A 16,153-nucleotide genomic window follows, 5' to 3' on the forward strand; every position below is an offset into this window, starting at 1 on the left:
CACAACGGCGTTTAATATTGCAATTCCGTTTTCACGCTATTTTCTCTTACACCCTTTTTTCCGCAATTATTTCGGAAAATGAAACCTTTGCGTTTAATAATGAAAATAAAACTAACCATGGAAACGGCTCTGATTTTTACATTACGCTTAAAGATATACATCGCGCGATTTATAAATATAAATATATTACTATATTCTAAAAAATATCACAACTCGTTACAATTAGAATCATCCATATCCAGTATGTAACAGGATTCTCAATCTCTTATCAAAAGAGTGACTTCGCCATATATAGGTCTCTATTTTTTTCTTTAACTTTCTTTCTCATTCTTGAACTGTCATCGCGACAATCTTACGAACACGCATACACGCGCGTGTGAATTACAATTTACATAGGAAATTCATGCAATCGCATGCATCTTGATTTGTTAGGCACTGTTTGTCCAAGTTTCGCGCACGTTAAAGCAACATTTCTATTATTTGTGAGAAATTTGCGACCCTCCTCAGTTTTCGTAATAATACAAATATTTGCCTTAGACACAACAGCGCCTCTGTTTGCGTTTCACCAATGTGTGTTCCCTTCTTAAATTTTTCTTACAAATATATACATAATATTGGAATTATCAAAAGTTTACCTCTGCTGACTTGCAACGATATCGCGTGTTTACTTCGCGGGAAGATTGTATCTTACAAGACTAAAGTGCTGCAAAGTAGCGTTATCACAGAAACGATTATTGACGTACCGAACGATGAACCTGCAAATGAAAATTGAGCCAAATGAATAAAGTCAGAGCGTTTCTTCCGTAAGCAAATTAATTATGAACTAATTAATAATTAATATTTTCATCTTAATATGTAGGATATATTAATGGGAGACATATCATTCACTCACCGGCACTCACGCATTTATCCTCTTGCCTGACAAGATTCTTGACGCACGTGCATTTGTTAGCCTCGCACATCACAGACTTGATCGGCGAATCATTCTCCTCGTAATCCTCGGCTTGATAGCACTCGTAATTATTCGCGCAACCATCGTCGAGAGCTGTAAAATAATGTAAATGATTCTTTGGCATCTACTATATATGTATATATTTTTTTATTTTTTCGACGCGCGATCATTTATCGCTCTTGCGATATATTGCGATAAAACGATTATACGAGTACCTCTGTTGGGAAAACACCTCGCCAAATCGTGCTCGTAATGATAATCCGATTCGCACTGGCACTTTTTGTCGAGGCACAATGAGTTTTCGAACGTCGCCGAGCACTGTACCGATTCCGTGCATTCGTCCTGAATCTTTATCGCAGCCATCAGACATCTCTTGCCGTCCATATTCAGGACCGATTCGGACGCGCATTCGCACTTCATATCTTTTGTACAGATCACACCCTCAATATGCGAGCATTCCTGATTTTTCGTGCAAGGTCGCCTGTATCCTGCAAATATAATTATGCCAGAGAGAAAACTCTCTCTCTTTCTCGATTACATCGCGAATTGATGTAATCGGGAAGATGCGAGAACTTAAATATTGTCAAAGTCGTTCCGAATCATAAAAAAAAAAAAAAAATTTATACTGTCGCTTTCCGTATAATACAATTTTATAATAAGTAGATTATTATTAGTAGCACACCTACCGGCCATTCTCCAACATGCATTGTCTATGTAATAATAACCGGATACGCAAACGCATTTATTAGCCTCACAAGTGGTGTTCGCCAGAAACGCTAAACACTGATTTTCATCTGTGCAAGAAGCATCGATCGAACGGACCTCTATATATTTAAAAAATCATGTACATCAATAATGTGTTAATGTGCAAAAACAAATAAATTTTATATGATCTTTAATTCGCGACAGAATTCAAGATCGAGTTTTATGTATGATTTTATATGTAAAATCTCTATTCAAATGAAAAAGTATCTAGTATATTATTTTTATCTTTACTTTATTTTATTTTTTCTTAAACAAGCATTTTTGTACTTTTTTTATTTTTCTATACTTACTTTGGACACAATGTTGCTTATTCTTCGCCGGCACGTAATCCTTCACGCAATCGCACTGACTAATAGTACTGTTACAAAATCCGCCCTCGTATTTACAGTCTTGATTGTGTTTGCATGTTCGATAGAATAGCGGGCCTAAAAGGAAAATATTTTATTACTCGCGCAGTCGTTTATTGAAGAGAATACGGTAAATAAAAAAGAGAGTATAAAAACTCTAATATATATTTAAATCATGCTAATTATGAATCACCTGGGATTTTATTTTCGTGCATAAACGCTTGAATGCTTGAGCAGAATTTAACTCCGTTATCTACATTCGGGCACATGCAATATCCGTCCTTGCAAAAAGCATCTCTCGGAAGTGTCAGCATGCTCCTACAATCTGACGTGTTTCCGCACGGGATAGGCGTGTCTGCAACCGGATCGGTCGTTTCAGAAAGGACGTGCGTCATAAACGAGGAAATTTATCGAGGATAAGATAAAGGTTCCATCAAGTTGTCTATATTATATACATATTATATTCTTTGTTCTAGGAAGACAACAAAGACAACACGTTTCAATAAAAGGATAAATTAATTGCTCCGATTTGACCATAAGATCGTAAACGACAAAAATTTAATCCGTGATAAATTTAAAATGTTTAATTTATCCGAAATATGTGAAGGATAATATTCATCGCAAACTTGGAAAAGTCGAGAGACTTCCGGCAGAAAAGATAAATAACATCGTCTTGGCATTCGACGCAGAAAAAATATTTGTCTGAATATTCTACGAGTGTTGTCAAAATAATTAATTTTAGAGACACGTGTCAATATTATAATAAACAACAGATTGTGCTATATATAATTATGACGTGTCGTAATAAATAATATAATAAATTTAATGACATGTGATAATAATAAATTTATCTTGTGACGTATATTCATATTAAGAAGTCGAAAAATGCGTATAATTAATATACCTACGCGTAGAGGAAACGAGTGATTTATTCGACGACTACATTTTGCGTAATTAATAAGGAAATGCGTGTTTGGAAAGGTAAACGTACTTAATAGCGAGATGAGCAAACACAGAGAAGAAAATGTTAAGATTGATAAGAAAATGCTATGTTATTATGATTCATGTGCCGTAAGTCATAACCGTTGAATATATCAAGTATCATGCTCGAATGATTCAAATGTTACAGATGACTAATGTAAGTATTATTCGGAATATCTCAGATTTAACGAATCTTTAATCTTCAATTTCATTAGTCAATTTAAAATCGTTTTTTCCTTAGATGAAAAATCAAAGGAGACTGATATAATACAGACTTTTTGAAATTATATATAAAAGCATTCTAAATTGTTTTTGTTCTAACATCTTAATTCAATTAATTACTTACAATTATAATTCGTATTTTGCACGATATCTAAATATAGAAAAAAAGGACAAAGAGAGAGGCAAATTCGACGAGATCTCTCTCGGAAGAAAAGGTCACTCGTGTCACTTTGAACGTTACAACGCGATGTTTACATGACAGCGTAAACGTTACTTCATCATTTCATAATTATATATCAAGCGTGCCGACGTGAGTCTCGTAGAACGCGAGAATCTCGAGGGCTCGCAAATTAAAATCAGCGAATTAATCGGAGCGTGATTAAAAGTGATTCGACTCACCGATCTTTTCCGCACTGGTGAGACTAATTGTCAGCATAATCGCGCTCATCGTCAGAGCTGTGTACGTTCTCATGCTGAACAGATTCTTTCCTCCTCCGGTCGAGATCGATACCATTGTGATACTTGTTCGCTCTCACCGGGTCCTTAACTCAGTCTATCTCAGGCCGGACCGTCAGACGTAGATCATCGGTCCGCGATCAGCTTATGTTGGAGCTTTCGCGCGCGACTGACGAAGGCAAAACCGAAACGCCGAAGGCCTCCTCGTCCCGTTTGTTGTCTCTCAACCCCGCGACCGTGCTCGCAAACACACATTCTGTATGTTCGTCCCTCTCTAACTGTATCTCTGCACTCTCCCCACTACGATATCGTTAATTTTCTCCCGACTTCAAAACGTCCAGTAAATTCGATCGAGCCTTTTCAGAAAAATATTCAATTGTTTTATTAAGCCCTCTGACATCATGAGGCAGTTGTTGTATAATCGCGTCGTTTTATAGCCTCCTTATATCGCACGTTATTCTTTCTATTTTATTACACTCGGTACGCGTGCGTGTTTAACTATCCTGTCAACTTATTAAATTATGCTTTCTACAAGAAGCTAGAAACAATTGTTTTCAAGTAAAAATGAGATGCAAAAGCATAACTGCATTATTTGTACAAATAAACGCTTTGTATTTTAAGATACTCATCGTTAGAATTCGTTACTTCATCATTTTTAATAATCACGGTTTAACTCTCTTTTTTCACACATTTGTTCATTTCCTTTACGTTCATTTATTCATTTACCATATCGTTTATTTCGTCATACGTTTATTTATTCGCTTATTTCATTGTTCGCGGCTCTTCTCTTTTAATCAATTTCAATTCTTATAATGTGAAAACCAGACGAAACCAGACTTTAATGAAACTATAAACTTCTACGCCTCACGATGGTCATGTATTGCTAACTAAAATTTTATGATTATATACAGAGTGTCCCAAAACCTCTGAATTTTCCTTCGGATTCTCTAGCCAATTTGGAGACGATTTTTCTTGAGTAAAAATGTTGAAAAAGATCGTCATATTTTCAGCTTCCAATATTTTTATATATCTTTGTAAAGCCTTAAATTAAAATTTTCTGAAGATGAACTCCATCTGAAATTAACTGAAGAATGTAGTTATGTTAATTTTTTGACTCAGCAAAATTCAGTTTGCGAAGTGTTTTTTGCTGAGGAAAAATCGTCTGCAAATTGGCCAGAGAATCTGCTCTTAAAAGAAAATTCGGAGATTTTGCGACATCCTATATATTTTAGACATGTATACACATTATATATCATACATGTTACAATATTTATCATATTTTATTTCTTCGTAATTTTCGCACTTTAACAGAACGCATTCGATGTGCATTGTATTCTACGAGTTGCCAATAGGATAAGCGGATAACTTGTAGAAAGATGAACGCGTGTAAAGTATCACACGAGTGTGAATGAGTATGTAAGGCCACATAGTATCCGTAATGATAATGAAGAAGCACAATGTAATACGGTGAAGTTGAATTCGCAAAATTATTGCTATCATGGCACAAACTTCCGTTGAATGAACTTGACCAATCGCTTTAATATAAAATTAATTTATGTTATTCGCGTATATTTTATTGTATTTCATTTTGTTGTATTTTCTTTATTTAATCAACACCAGAAGGAAAATATCCCATTTATTAAAAACTTTTAATTAGAAAGTAATAATTATATCATAATATTATTGCGGTAATACTATTTTTACAAGTTCGCTCAGTCTTATACAAATAATAAACATTAATTTCAGCTGCTTCATTAACATTAGCTTCTTCCTTAAAAATTGGTCAATTATGACCTCCTCTTGGAATTAAACATTTAATTAAACATTTTAACTATTCTTTTATGTAGAATATATATTTTACTCTTCTCCAAATTATTGAATATTATGAATCTCCTTTTTCTATCGCAGATTCAATTTACGGCTCTTCTTTTTTCATTGCTACAGGCTTTTATAGTATTCATGTTATTATTGAAACATTATTTCTTTTAATTTGTCTTTTATGAATAAATTTACTTCATTTTAAAAAATTTCATCATTTTAGATTTGAAGCAGCAGCATAATATTGACATTTTGTTGATCTAATTTGATTTTTTATATATTTCAATTTATTGACGAAGATATTATAAATTTAATTAAATTTATAAAATTTAAATTTTAAATATTTATATAGTATATTCAAATTACATTTAACTTCCAACTAAAAAAATTAATTTTATTGTTAATATAAATAATTTTATCTCTTTTAAACGCGAATATTTTTCGCTGTTTTCAGCTTCATTGTGACGTGGTTGTCGCAAATTCATAAATCAATAATGCGACATGTTTTGTGTTTTTATTTTAAACAGTAATAACGAGAAAGTGACACAACAGGCAGTTCCGATATATTTCATAAGCCCGCAATTTATCGCGGTTTGAAGAATATTCAGTTGTTTGAATTACTTTTCTTTCTATCGCAAAATAAATTATCAATGCAATAATCGGAAATAAGAGTGAGATCCTTGTTTCTCTTGAATAAAAGTAAATCAATCTATCGGGCGTCGCTCTTAATACCGGCTACAGTGAATGTGTTTCGTTCGATAAATGAAACCTCTGATTCATTTCAGAAGAGATATCGCTAGATACGCCTAAGAGATAAGACGTTTATCTGACGAAGGCGTATGTCGTAGCGCGAAATGTGCCATGATGTTCCCTATCTCGCGCAGTCACCTGGATATGCTTTCACGTTCGCATCTGATTTTGGATCTCCAATGACGACTCTTGTCCGCGTCTCACTCATCCTGTGCGCGCTCGCCGATTATTCTCGCTGTCAGCAGAGTCGTAAGTTCCCTCTTCGTAATTTATACCCTTCGTAAATATTCTCCGACGTAAAATGCGTCGACGTAGGCAGAGTCATAAGAGATAACGTTTATATTCGACAACACAACAGAAAAAAAAAGTCTGAAGGAACAGATGTAAAAGAGACCTAATTATGTACATTTTCATTTTTTTTTCAGATGTCCTTTAGAAAAGTTTAAAAAACATATTATATGTTGGATATTTTTTCTTCTCGCTAAACATTTTTAAAAAGTTTTAATCCTTTACACATCTCTCATATACTTGAAAAAGTTCCAATTTTTTAGGACATCTTTAAATACTCTTTTTAGAATGTTTGTCGGTATCAAAGTATCTGTTGCTGATAGCGAATCGCGCGCTACAAAAGTAGATAAAGCTCTACCGTATTTTTCATTTTCAATAATTCTTACCTATTTTCTCTTCAACGATTAATTAATTCTTATTACAATACTAATTTATTGCTCGTTTTAGTGGAGCACGCTATCAACGTACAGATTGGTGGCAGTTGCGGGAGGGACATCGAATGTATCGAGAATGCGTTCTGCCGAGGACAGCAAAACTGTTTGTGCGATCCGTATTACTCGCCAAGTCCCGATAAATCGCTGTGCATTGCCAGTGAGTGTTTGCTAGAAAATTTTTATCGCGCGAGGCACAAAAACGATAATTACGCTAAAATCCATGTTTTACAAATTCTCCGGATTTTTGCATAAAATCGTACAATTAGACACACACAAGCTGCGTCTACTAAATATGCTCGCACTTATTTTATATCCATTTACTTTTGATTTGCCAGCGCTTATCTTCCGTTTTTCCGAACAATAAGACTTATTCATCATCATCTTCATCATCTTCTAGCCGTCGGGCTGAGCTGCGAGGACCATATGACATGTCAAACTATGGCGAATGGCGAATGCAGGCAAGGCAGGTGCGCTTGCAAGGACGATTTTTTCTTAGACAGCAGCAATTCGTCAAATTGTATTCCCAGTGAGTAATCGCGTGATTTTTATCGTTATTTTCGAAAAATCACAAAAATGAAGAGATATTAAAAGTTACATCTTGTAGCTTCGATTTCGACAAACGGTTGAAAAGAAAAAAATGTTACAGGACCCGCCAAGATCGGTGATCGCTGTCAAATAACGACGATATGCCAGGAGAGTTTCGATTATGCATTATGTATCAACGAACAATGCCAGTGTTACTCGGGATATCATTTTGTAAATGAGACGCAAAATTGCGTTCGAGGACAGCAAAACTGTTTGTGCGATCCGTATTACTCGCCAAGTCCCGATAAATCGCTGTGCATTGCCAGTGAGTGTTTGCTAGAAAATTTTTATCGCGCGAGGCACAAAAACGATAATTACGCTAAAATCCATGTTTTACAAATTCTCCGGATTTTTGCATAAAATCGTACAATTAGACACACACAAGCTGCGTCTACTAAATATGCTCGCACTTATTTTATATCCATTTACTTTTGATTTGCCAGCGCTTATCTTCCGTTTTTCCGAACAATAAGACTTATTCATCATCATCTTCATCATCTTCTAGCCGTCGGGCTGAGCTGCGAGGACCATATGACATGTCAAACTATGGCGAATGGCGAATGCAGGCAAGGCAGGTGCGCTTGCAAGGACGATTTTTTCTTAGACAGCAGCAATTCGTCAAATTGTATTCCCAGTGAGTAATCGCGTGATTTTTATCGTTATTTTCGAAAAATCACAAAAATGAAGAGATATTAAAAGTTACATCTTGTAGCTTCGATTTCGACAAACGGTTGAAAAGAAAAAAATGTTACAGGACCCGCCAAGATCGGTGATCGCTGTCAAATAACGACGATATGCCAGGAGAGTTTCGATTATGCATTATGTATCAACGAACAATGCCAGTGTTACTCGGGATATCATTTTGTAAATGAGACGCAAAATTGCGTTCCGAATCGAGGTAGTGTACAGATTCTTTTTATGAAAGAAGGAGAGATACATTTATACATACGATATATTAAGATACTGAGAGAGAAAGAGAGAGAGAGAGAAAAAAAGAAAAAGTATCAAAGCAAGAAAAAAAAATTAATATATTGTTCCAGACTTATATACTTCTTGTGCAAAAGACTACGAATGTTACGTGGACAACAAGTCCCTGGACATCTTAGAGTGTAAGAATGGTCAATGCGTGTGCAAGGAAGGGGAGCCGCAATGTGCCAAAGGTTAATTGCCTTTAATTGCATCGTTACAAGCTAATTCGGGCGAAGCCCGTTACTACTTTGAATTGTTTTTACCTCTTTTTTCTCTTCTCGTAGGTTCTCTTGTCACGGCCGCCGGAATAATCGTGACAATCTCGTTGTTGCTACAACGAATCGCTCAATAGTGACTAACAATAAATGTATATATATATATATATATATATATATATACATAATTTATTCTATTTTACAATGTCATTATTTAACCCGCAAAATTAACAAATCCGCGTAAATCATTAAACTACACATATATAATTTGATTTTATTATATTCCATTTTTGTATTGTATTTGTACTTCTAATAAATTCTTTAACGAGATGTTCGAGAGAGAGAGAGAGAAAGAGAGAGACACGTAATAGAATCTTATAAAAATTCCGCAACTTTTTCAAACAAGATAAGAAAAAGTTATCACATGTAAATATCCATATTTAACGATTTTTTTTTTTTAATTACGTTCTTTTTTCCATTTTTTACCATAGGCTAAATTCCAAGTATACTGCATACCTCTAATTTCATAAATACAAAAAAGAGAGAAAAAGATACAAATTATCGTAAAGATCTATAATAGATAGATAGAAGATGTTTAAGCTCTGCACTCAACTTTCTTGCATTAAAGACGATAGACATATGTTTAAGCTTTGGCGAAAGAACGACTTCAATCTTCAATACGAGCTGCCAATATTAAGAAAAATCATTCGCATACGTATGCGTTCATTCAGCTGTACGTCACACATCATTGATACCGCTAGTTAAAACGGCACAGTAGAACCGAGTGCGTATTTAGCGTAGAGCGCAAACGTATTTAACTGCGCACGCGCATCGAAAGTTTCGCTTGGCTGCTAATCAGCTGATACAGCTGATAGCTGGTGACTTAACCGTAGTGATTTTATTCGGAGTCGGAAAACCGAATGTATATCGCACAAATAACAAATTCTAGCGCATGCGATACGTAATAGATAAAGGTAAGCTTTATCAGCGTTTAATAAATCAGCAAGCAATGTATAATATATACTTAACGAAGAATAGTATATAATGTGAAAAAGTTTAGGTTATGTTTGAATATAAATTGGAGAATAGAATTATATTTCTGTATTAAAGTTAAGAGAAATTGCACGACAGATTATCTGCCAAAGTTTTTTCATTTACAATTTATTTTCTCTCATTCTCTTTTCAGTATGTCTTGGATCGTGAAATCTGTGCGAGCCGCTGTAAACACATGGACACCGCAAGTGATCCCGGTGCGATTTCGCTATTACAAGGACAAAGTGGCCGAGGGCTCGTTAAAAAGGCGATATGGATACGAAGATCCTATAGATATGCGGGGCCTTCTACCGCGACAGGACAATAAGCGACTGCCGATGCCGATCTATCGGCCGAAAGATACCTGGTGCGAGAGGAAGGCACTATTCGGACAGAACGACTACATTGACTTACTGGGCTCCGATAGTCTCCATCCGACGAGAATTCTCTATAACGTGCCCGCTTGGTTGCGTGGTGTCAAGGGCAACGAGTATCAAGTCTTGTTGAGAAAGAAAAAGATATGGCAGAAAGGGATATTTCCAATCGCGAGACCAACAAAGTGGAAAGAGCTGGACAAGAGAATACGCTACTTGTACAAATTCCTAAATCGTAAGACGAAACAATAAAACAATTAGTTGGATTGCGATATATAACCGTGTAATTAAATTATAATTAAAATATATACAGTACCTGTGTTTTCCAATAGTTTCCGAGTATTTTATCGACTTCTTGTGTTTCGCAATATTAATTATAAATACAATTCACTATTCTCAATAATGTGGTTATGAAAAATATATAAAATAATGAATTTATTTATTGACAAATAATTATCCATCGGATATACGATTATTTCACAACATTGAAGAACGCAAATATTTTTCACGTTAAAACGCAGATTTTCGCCGTAGAAAGATGAGAGAGATACGTGATGCATCGTGATCACACACGGTATATGTACATAGTCACAGTTGGAGTATTCATGTTTAATAGTTCAACATATATTGCGAAATGATCGCGAAACAGAAACATGCATCTCTGAAGTAGTCTTTCTGATAAACTATTTGAATAAATTGAGTATTGTCCATTCCCCTAAAAAGTAGTCACAGGTAGCCAATATTATCACCGTTATGAACCTCGACAATAGTTGATTAAAAATGGCTATTTCGAATGTATATTTTATGCGCGTTTCATGATATTTTCACATTGCCATTGAAAATTTGCATAGTCGACACATATGTGTAAGTCATACATTATAAATTCCTTGCTAGAAGTTCGTCTTGGTATTAATTATACGCAATATGTCGGCAATTCACACATTGCGCGATAGCGAATACCCTTTGCATTGAAAATGTAATACTATCTTAAAAGCCCCATAGAGGCACACATTTTTTTGTACAGAAATTAATACAGATACTTTACTATCTAAAAGTATCTTTCCGTCTTAAGTTTCCTGCGTGTTTACATAAATTAATGGCAGTAAACTTTCGTTTGAATGACTACTACCGAACAATATAAAAGAAAAAAAAAAAGAGAACATCGGTTCATAAGTGATTTTGCAAGAAGGACAGCAAAGTTGTCTCGTAATGCTTGCTAGCATCCAGGCTTCTCAAACTGTGCCTCTCGTTGGGGTAAACCTGTAACTGATACGGTTTACCGATTTTCACAAGGGCGTTAATCAGCTGGCTAGTGTGATAGAAATGTACATTCTCGTCTATAAGACCATGAATGATTAACAATCGATTCTCTTCATCGGGGAATTTGTTCACATATGTCAGGATAGATCCGGCCATGTAACCGTGAAGATTGTTTTGTGGCAAATCCATGTAACGCTCGGTATATCCGGTATCGTAAAAATTCCACGAAGTAACCGGAGCACCAGCAATGGCCAGCTGCGACATAACGATATTTTTGAACACGTTTTTTTTTTAAATATACAATAACGATAAAATGTCAATCCGTACCTTGAATACGTCGGGGTACTGTATCAAACCCATCAAACTTAAGTATCCGCCGTAAGACCAGCCGTGAAGAGCCACACGATTCAGATCTATGTATCCGGTAGTTTCTGATAGCCATCTCAATACTTCAACTTGATCGTTCAGCTCTACCATTCCCATTCTACGTCGTAAGTGGCTCTCGAATATCAGACCTCTATGCTGCGATCCGCGAGAATCGATTAAAACTACACAATAACCTTGAGCAGCCAGCATGTGCATTCGTAAATGCCTTAAGCCCTGTAAGAAGCATTAAATTAAATCTTTTTTTTTTATAAATTTCACATAGCATGCATCTATATAACTGAAGAAACGTATTTACCTTAAATGTATTCGATACGAGTTGAACTTCGGGTCCTCCATAAACGTTCAATATTGTAGGATATTTGACTCCGGGTTGGAAATTATGAGGCTTGAATATCATCGAATAGATGGTATCGCCTGACTTTATTTTATGCGTAAAAATCTCCGGCGCGAACAACTCGGATTCAGGCGCCGATGGTTCTAAAAGGTAGCCTACAGGTGTAAGTGATATACTTTCCACCGTCCAGTCGGTCTGTGAGATTTTAAATACCTGGAACAATAAAGATAATAATTATCGACAATCGTATAAATTAAAGTTAATCATATAAATTGGCGACAGCCTATTCGATGAAAGACGTACTTGACAAGTGGGCAGCGTTTTAATGGAACTATAAACGGTGACCAACATCGTGCACTCTTTATTAAAATATACACTGTTGTAACTGTAACCTGGTCGTGTCAAGAGTCGTATCTCTAACGGTCGTCGCAGGGAAACCGCGTAAACATGTTGCTCTAACGGCCCTTCTCGTAATCCGCAAAAGTATACGATGGAATTGACTTCGTCGATCCAAATTTTCTTCCCCAGTACTTCCCAATCGCCCTGTGTCAGGGCCACCTTGGAAGTGATACGCGGTCGAAGAAATATGCTATCCATTCTATCCAAAGACTCTTCCACACCATTACTCAAGCCTATGATGAGGAGAATATATTACATAGACAAAAAGAATGTTGAACAAGGAAAAAAATAACGATAATCCCTTTACAAACCTGCTATACTGGACGTTATAAGATATAAATGTCGAAACTCGGATTCCTCGCTGCCCCAGATAAATTTGACTTCGTTTGCATCGTCGGACTTTAGAAAGTACAACAGATCGTTCACGTTGATCCAAGTCGGATTCTGTTCCGAGTATATCACTTGAACACTTGCTGACGCGGGCGTAAAATGGTTTTCCGTATTGTACGTGTTGGGTGGCGGTTCGCAAAAGTTGTCTATCGACAACAGGACTAACTCGAGTTTCTGTTGCTTCCTGTCTAGCAGTTGTACCCAGACGCTACGCATTAACGAAATGGGATATTATCAACTCTCATTAATTAACATGTGTTTCGCATATGGTTCCCTGAAACTTACTATTGAGCGTCGGGAGTCCAGCCAACTCTCACCATGTACTCCATCCAAGGGAACATTATGTGAAGAGGATACTGAAGCTCTAGTATTTCTATATCGATAATTTGTAACGATTCCGTCAAGCGGAACTGCACCATCTTCAAGTTACTCCTAGCATTCGGCATACCTGCTCTAGGAAATCTAAATTCGTCCACTTCATAGGAATTCGCCGAGGGGAAGCAATATATCTTGACGTCACTCTCGTCCACTTCTTCGTACACTATTCTATAGATACCGTCATACATGGATTTTGGCTGCCACCAGTAACCGATATATCTAAGATAAGAGGAACAAATTTTCTAATTTTCGCGCTTTTAGTATGCGAGTATCCAATAATAAAGAGACCAACCTTGTAAATTCCTCCTGCATAACATAGGAGGGGGTACCGGCCGAAAGTGGATCATCCACGAGACTTCTGCCACCTTTTTTAGCATGAGTCAATCGAACTGAGGAGCCTGTGATACTGTGAGACAGGTATAGATCTCCAGAACATGTGTGAGCGATTAATGCATTGTTCCAGGGACAGATCTGAGGACATAGTTTTGCTCCAGTGGTCGACATTCTGATTTCTGATGGGAAGAGTGGTCCGGGCTAGTAGAAAAATGTATATGTTTAGACATTTTGCTCCATTATAATCATGATAACACACATATTACCATAAATCCAGTGTCCACACATTGATAAAGACTACTAGCAGCTGGAAAGACTAGTTTTCCACTCTCCGCATGGATCTCATAACTGGTTATGCCCCACGTAGCAAGCCTTTTTCTCTCCCACAACAATTGTTCCTCCTTCGACAGTCTGTTTGTGCTTGATACACTAAAATTATTTTATGACAGATCCTGTTGCTTCTATCGACGGATAATACAAGCAAATCAGATGTCTTAAACTACAGCGATGTGTACCTCTGGAAATTTGCTTCTATGACGGGCTGCCAATGTAGACGATAGCCATTGGCATGATCTGCATGTGCGATGTCTACGTACAAAAGCGTAGTCTCCCATCCATTACTCGGAGTACTGAGGAAATAGATTCTCGTTCTAAAATAAAAAGAAAAAAATATAACCACGTGTTAAATCTCGATACAATTCTGAAGGTATTCTCGTCGCATGAACGAGTTTGCTCACCGGCCGTCCGGAAGTGAACGGAAAGTTATAGACCCGGGCACAGAACCAGCGGACACGCCAGATAACTTCCTCCTGAGATCACTGACAACGGTGCGGAGCTCGGACCAGGATTTTCGCGGTACCGTGCTGTCAGGAGTAGCTTGCTGCTCTCCGCCCACCTCATTGCTGCCACTTGTAGTTTCCATATTTTCCATACGCTGCTGCCGGGCTTTCCGCGAAGTCATTCGTCGTCCAGCCGACACATCCGCGGCCGTCTCATGTCGAAAGATGTCAACAGCCGAAAACAGCGTGTGCGCGACGAGAGCAACTCTCGGACGACGACGGATATCGCGCGACCACGCAAACTTTGCTTTAGGAGATTTTATTTTTAGGTTATACAGCCGTGGTTCTCACACCGCTGTCGCCGTGACAAAAGGGCTCTTTCACTTTCACCTTCTTCCTCTCCCGAGATCTCGATGGCCTTCTCGCAGCACCTCGGCGGTCTCTCCCACCTCCCGGTTCCGCGCGCGACGTTAAATTCCCGAAATCGCGTACTCACACCACCACCGTCACCGTCATCACCACCACCATCACCACCACCACTACCACCAGACCACCACCATCACTATTCACCACCAACGCTGCCGCCGTCGCTGCAGCCGCGCGATTTCTCGTGCCAAGAATCGTCAAAATTCGCTAAAGTTCGAGCTGTCATCCGAGTGCTCGCAGATGACAGTAATAACCCACGTTGCCGCCGTCAGCCTCGACGGGATTCGCATCGGATGGTGGTGCGTCGCGATTCACAGCTGATTCGTATCGCGTGCAGCGTAGCACGTGTGAGGCGGCGAAGCACGTGAGGATAGGAGGCATGTGAGAGATGTTTGTGTGCGTGTGTGTATACGTATACATGCACCACACGAGTGGAGACGATAACACGCCGATCTCCTCATCGCACGCAATATTTTTGCGAATCGTTTTGAGACAAATTATAATACGTTTTTTAAATGTAAAACCATTCCGGTTCATCCAACCGTCTTCGCTCTCTCTCGTCTACTTCTTTTCTCCTCGACACTCGTCTCGTGCGATCCAGAAGCTGTTATTCTGGTTAGTAAATTGTATATTAATTCGTATTGCGGTTTGTGGTTAACGATTAATTGGGTATCAATTTGTATTGATTTGTGGCCACTCGATGAGATATTGAGATAATTTGCGTTGATTGTGCAACTGTATATAATGCTTAATGCTTTGGAGAGTTGTAAAAGAATATTTTTGTTTAATATCAATATATTTATATACATTTAAATATTTCTTTGAAGATTATGCGAATGTGCACTTTCTCCAGAATAATATAATGATTAAAAGAATGATATCGCGTTTAAAAGTATTTTAATTAATCTTGTATTAAAAAGAAGGGATAAAATACAGTCGAAGATATTTTTTGAATCGAGATATCGGAAATTTATATAAGAGATAGTTTTATTTAATTCAATTAAATCAATTATACATTATATATAAAAAGAAATTCCGATAAAACATTTAATAAGAGCAGTAGTACTCTTTTTTTTTAATATGATAAAATGTAATAATTGTACTAGCATGTCACGAATTCACATTTTGAAGGAAAAAATTCCTGAGAAGAGGACAGCTTTCAACCATACGTGCAGCCACGTTGGCATTGTTCTTACATATTTTAATAGCTCCACTCGGTCGCGATGGCCTTATTTCGTCCCCGCATGTTCCTGAATAATTTTCCTCGTCGTCGGCAGCA

General features: G+C 37.2%; 4 protein-coding genes across 6 annotated transcripts; 2 read left to right on the forward strand and 2 right to left on the reverse strand.

Moving 5' to 3' along the window:
- Positions 1 to 327: 327 nt before the first annotated feature.
- On the reverse strand, positions 328 to 3,877 carry LOC115237884 (prion-like-(Q/N-rich) domain-bearing protein 25). The gene is made up of 7 exons (XM_029811246.1): positions 3,667 to 3,877; positions 2,258 to 2,419; positions 2,008 to 2,142; positions 1,639 to 1,776; positions 1,168 to 1,440; positions 893 to 1,045; positions 328 to 755 (listed from the first exon to the last, which is right to left on the reverse strand). Exons 1-7 carry the CDS (start codon positions 3,779 to 3,781, stop codon positions 688 to 690), a joined length of 1,044 nt encoding a protein of 347 aa, XP_029667106.1. The 5' UTR covers positions 3,782 to 3,877; the 3' UTR covers positions 328 to 687.
- Positions 3,074 to 9,070, forward strand: LOC115237887 (prion-like-(Q/N-rich) domain-bearing protein 25). 3 transcript variants are annotated; one of them, XM_029811250.1, is made up of 8 exons: positions 3,074 to 3,202; positions 6,327 to 6,540; positions 7,027 to 7,104; positions 7,798 to 7,863; positions 8,104 to 8,232; positions 8,353 to 8,496; positions 8,639 to 8,758; positions 8,852 to 9,070. In XM_029811250.1, the coding sequence occupies exons 2-8, from the start codon at positions 6,396 to 6,398 to the stop codon at positions 8,917 to 8,919; spliced, it is 750 nt and encodes a 249-aa protein (XP_029667110.1). In that variant the 5' UTR covers positions 3,074 to 3,202; positions 6,327 to 6,395; the 3' UTR covers positions 8,920 to 9,070. The 3 variants fall into 3 exon arrangements, with proteins under 3 accessions (XP_029667110.1, XP_029667108.1, XP_029667109.1); XM_029811248.1 differs by lacking the exon at positions 3,074 to 3,202 and adding an exon at positions 3,911 to 3,981; XM_029811249.1 differs by lacking the exon at positions 3,074 to 3,202 and adding an exon at positions 6,178 to 6,240.
- Positions 9,071 to 9,603: 533 nt separating this feature from the next.
- On the forward strand, positions 9,604 to 10,638 carry LOC115237910 (39S ribosomal protein L51, mitochondrial). Its single transcript, XM_029811283.1, has 2 exons — positions 9,604 to 9,756; positions 9,969 to 10,638. Exon 2 carries the CDS (start codon positions 9,970 to 9,972, stop codon positions 10,438 to 10,440), a length of 471 nt encoding a protein of 156 aa, XP_029667143.1. The 5' UTR covers positions 9,604 to 9,756; position 9,969; the 3' UTR covers positions 10,441 to 10,638.
- LOC115237908 (dipeptidyl peptidase 9) lies at positions 10,614 to 15,711 on the reverse strand. The gene is made up of 10 exons (XM_029811279.1): positions 14,407 to 15,711; positions 14,185 to 14,319; positions 13,936 to 14,098; positions 13,629 to 13,870; positions 13,244 to 13,555; positions 12,880 to 13,166; positions 12,473 to 12,801; positions 12,131 to 12,382; positions 11,776 to 12,048; positions 10,614 to 11,703 (listed from the first exon to the last, which is right to left on the reverse strand). Exons 1-10 carry the CDS (start codon positions 14,628 to 14,630, stop codon positions 11,356 to 11,358), a joined length of 2,565 nt encoding a protein of 854 aa, XP_029667139.1. The 5' UTR covers positions 14,631 to 15,711; the 3' UTR covers positions 10,614 to 11,355.
- Positions 15,712 to 16,153: the final 442 nt, after the last annotated feature.

The sequence above is a fragment of the Formica exsecta genome, unplaced genomic scaffold, assembly GCF_003651465.1.
Source record: "Formica exsecta isolate Colony F162 unplaced genomic scaffold, ASM365146v1 scaffold314, whole genome shotgun sequence".
Classification (NCBI taxonomy): Eukaryota; Metazoa; Arthropoda; class Insecta; order Hymenoptera; family Formicidae; genus Formica; species Formica exsecta.

Excerpts from the sequence above, each read along its gene's own strand:
- LOC115237910 (XM_029811283.1), top strand. The coding sequence starts at position 9,970 with ATGTCTTGGATCGTGAAATCTGTGCGAGCCGCTGTAAACACATGGACA.
- LOC115237908 (XM_029811279.1), bottom strand. The coding sequence starts at position 14,630 with ATGACTTCGCGGAAAGCCCGGCAGCAGCGTATGGAAAATATGGAAACT. Across the intron at positions 14,320-14,406 it reads CGTTCACTTCCGGACGGCCG|AACGAGAATCTATTTCCTCA; the intron begins GTGAGCAAACTC and ends TTTTTATTTTAG. Across the intron at positions 12,802-12,879 it reads TATAACGTCCAGTATAGCAG|GCTTGAGTAATGGTGTGGAA; the intron begins GTTTGTAAAGGG and ends TCCTCATCATAG.
- LOC115237887 (XM_029811250.1), top strand. The coding sequence starts at position 6,396 with ATGTGCCATGATGTTCCCTATCTCGCGCAGTCACCTGGATATGCTTTC. Across the intron at positions 6,541-7,026 it reads TTCTCGCTGTCAGCAGAGTC|TGGAGCACGCTATCAACGTA; the intron begins GTAAGTTCCCTC and ends TGCTCGTTTTAG. Across the intron at positions 8,759-8,851 it reads GGAGCCGCAATGTGCCAAAG|GTTCTCTTGTCACGGCCGCC; the intron begins GTTAATTGCCTT and ends CTCTTCTCGTAG.
- LOC115237884 (XM_029811246.1), bottom strand. The coding sequence starts at position 3,781 with ATGGTATCGATCTCGACCGGAGGAGGAAAGAATCTGTTCAGCATGAGA. Across the intron at positions 2,143-2,257 it reads GCACGAAAATAAAATCCCAG|GCCCGCTATTCTATCGAACA; the intron begins GTGATTCATAAT and ends TTTTCCTTTTAG. Across the intron at positions 1,441-1,638 it reads TGCATGTTGGAGAATGGCCG|GATACAGGCGACCTTGCACG; the intron begins GTAGGTGTGCTA and ends TTATATTTGCAG.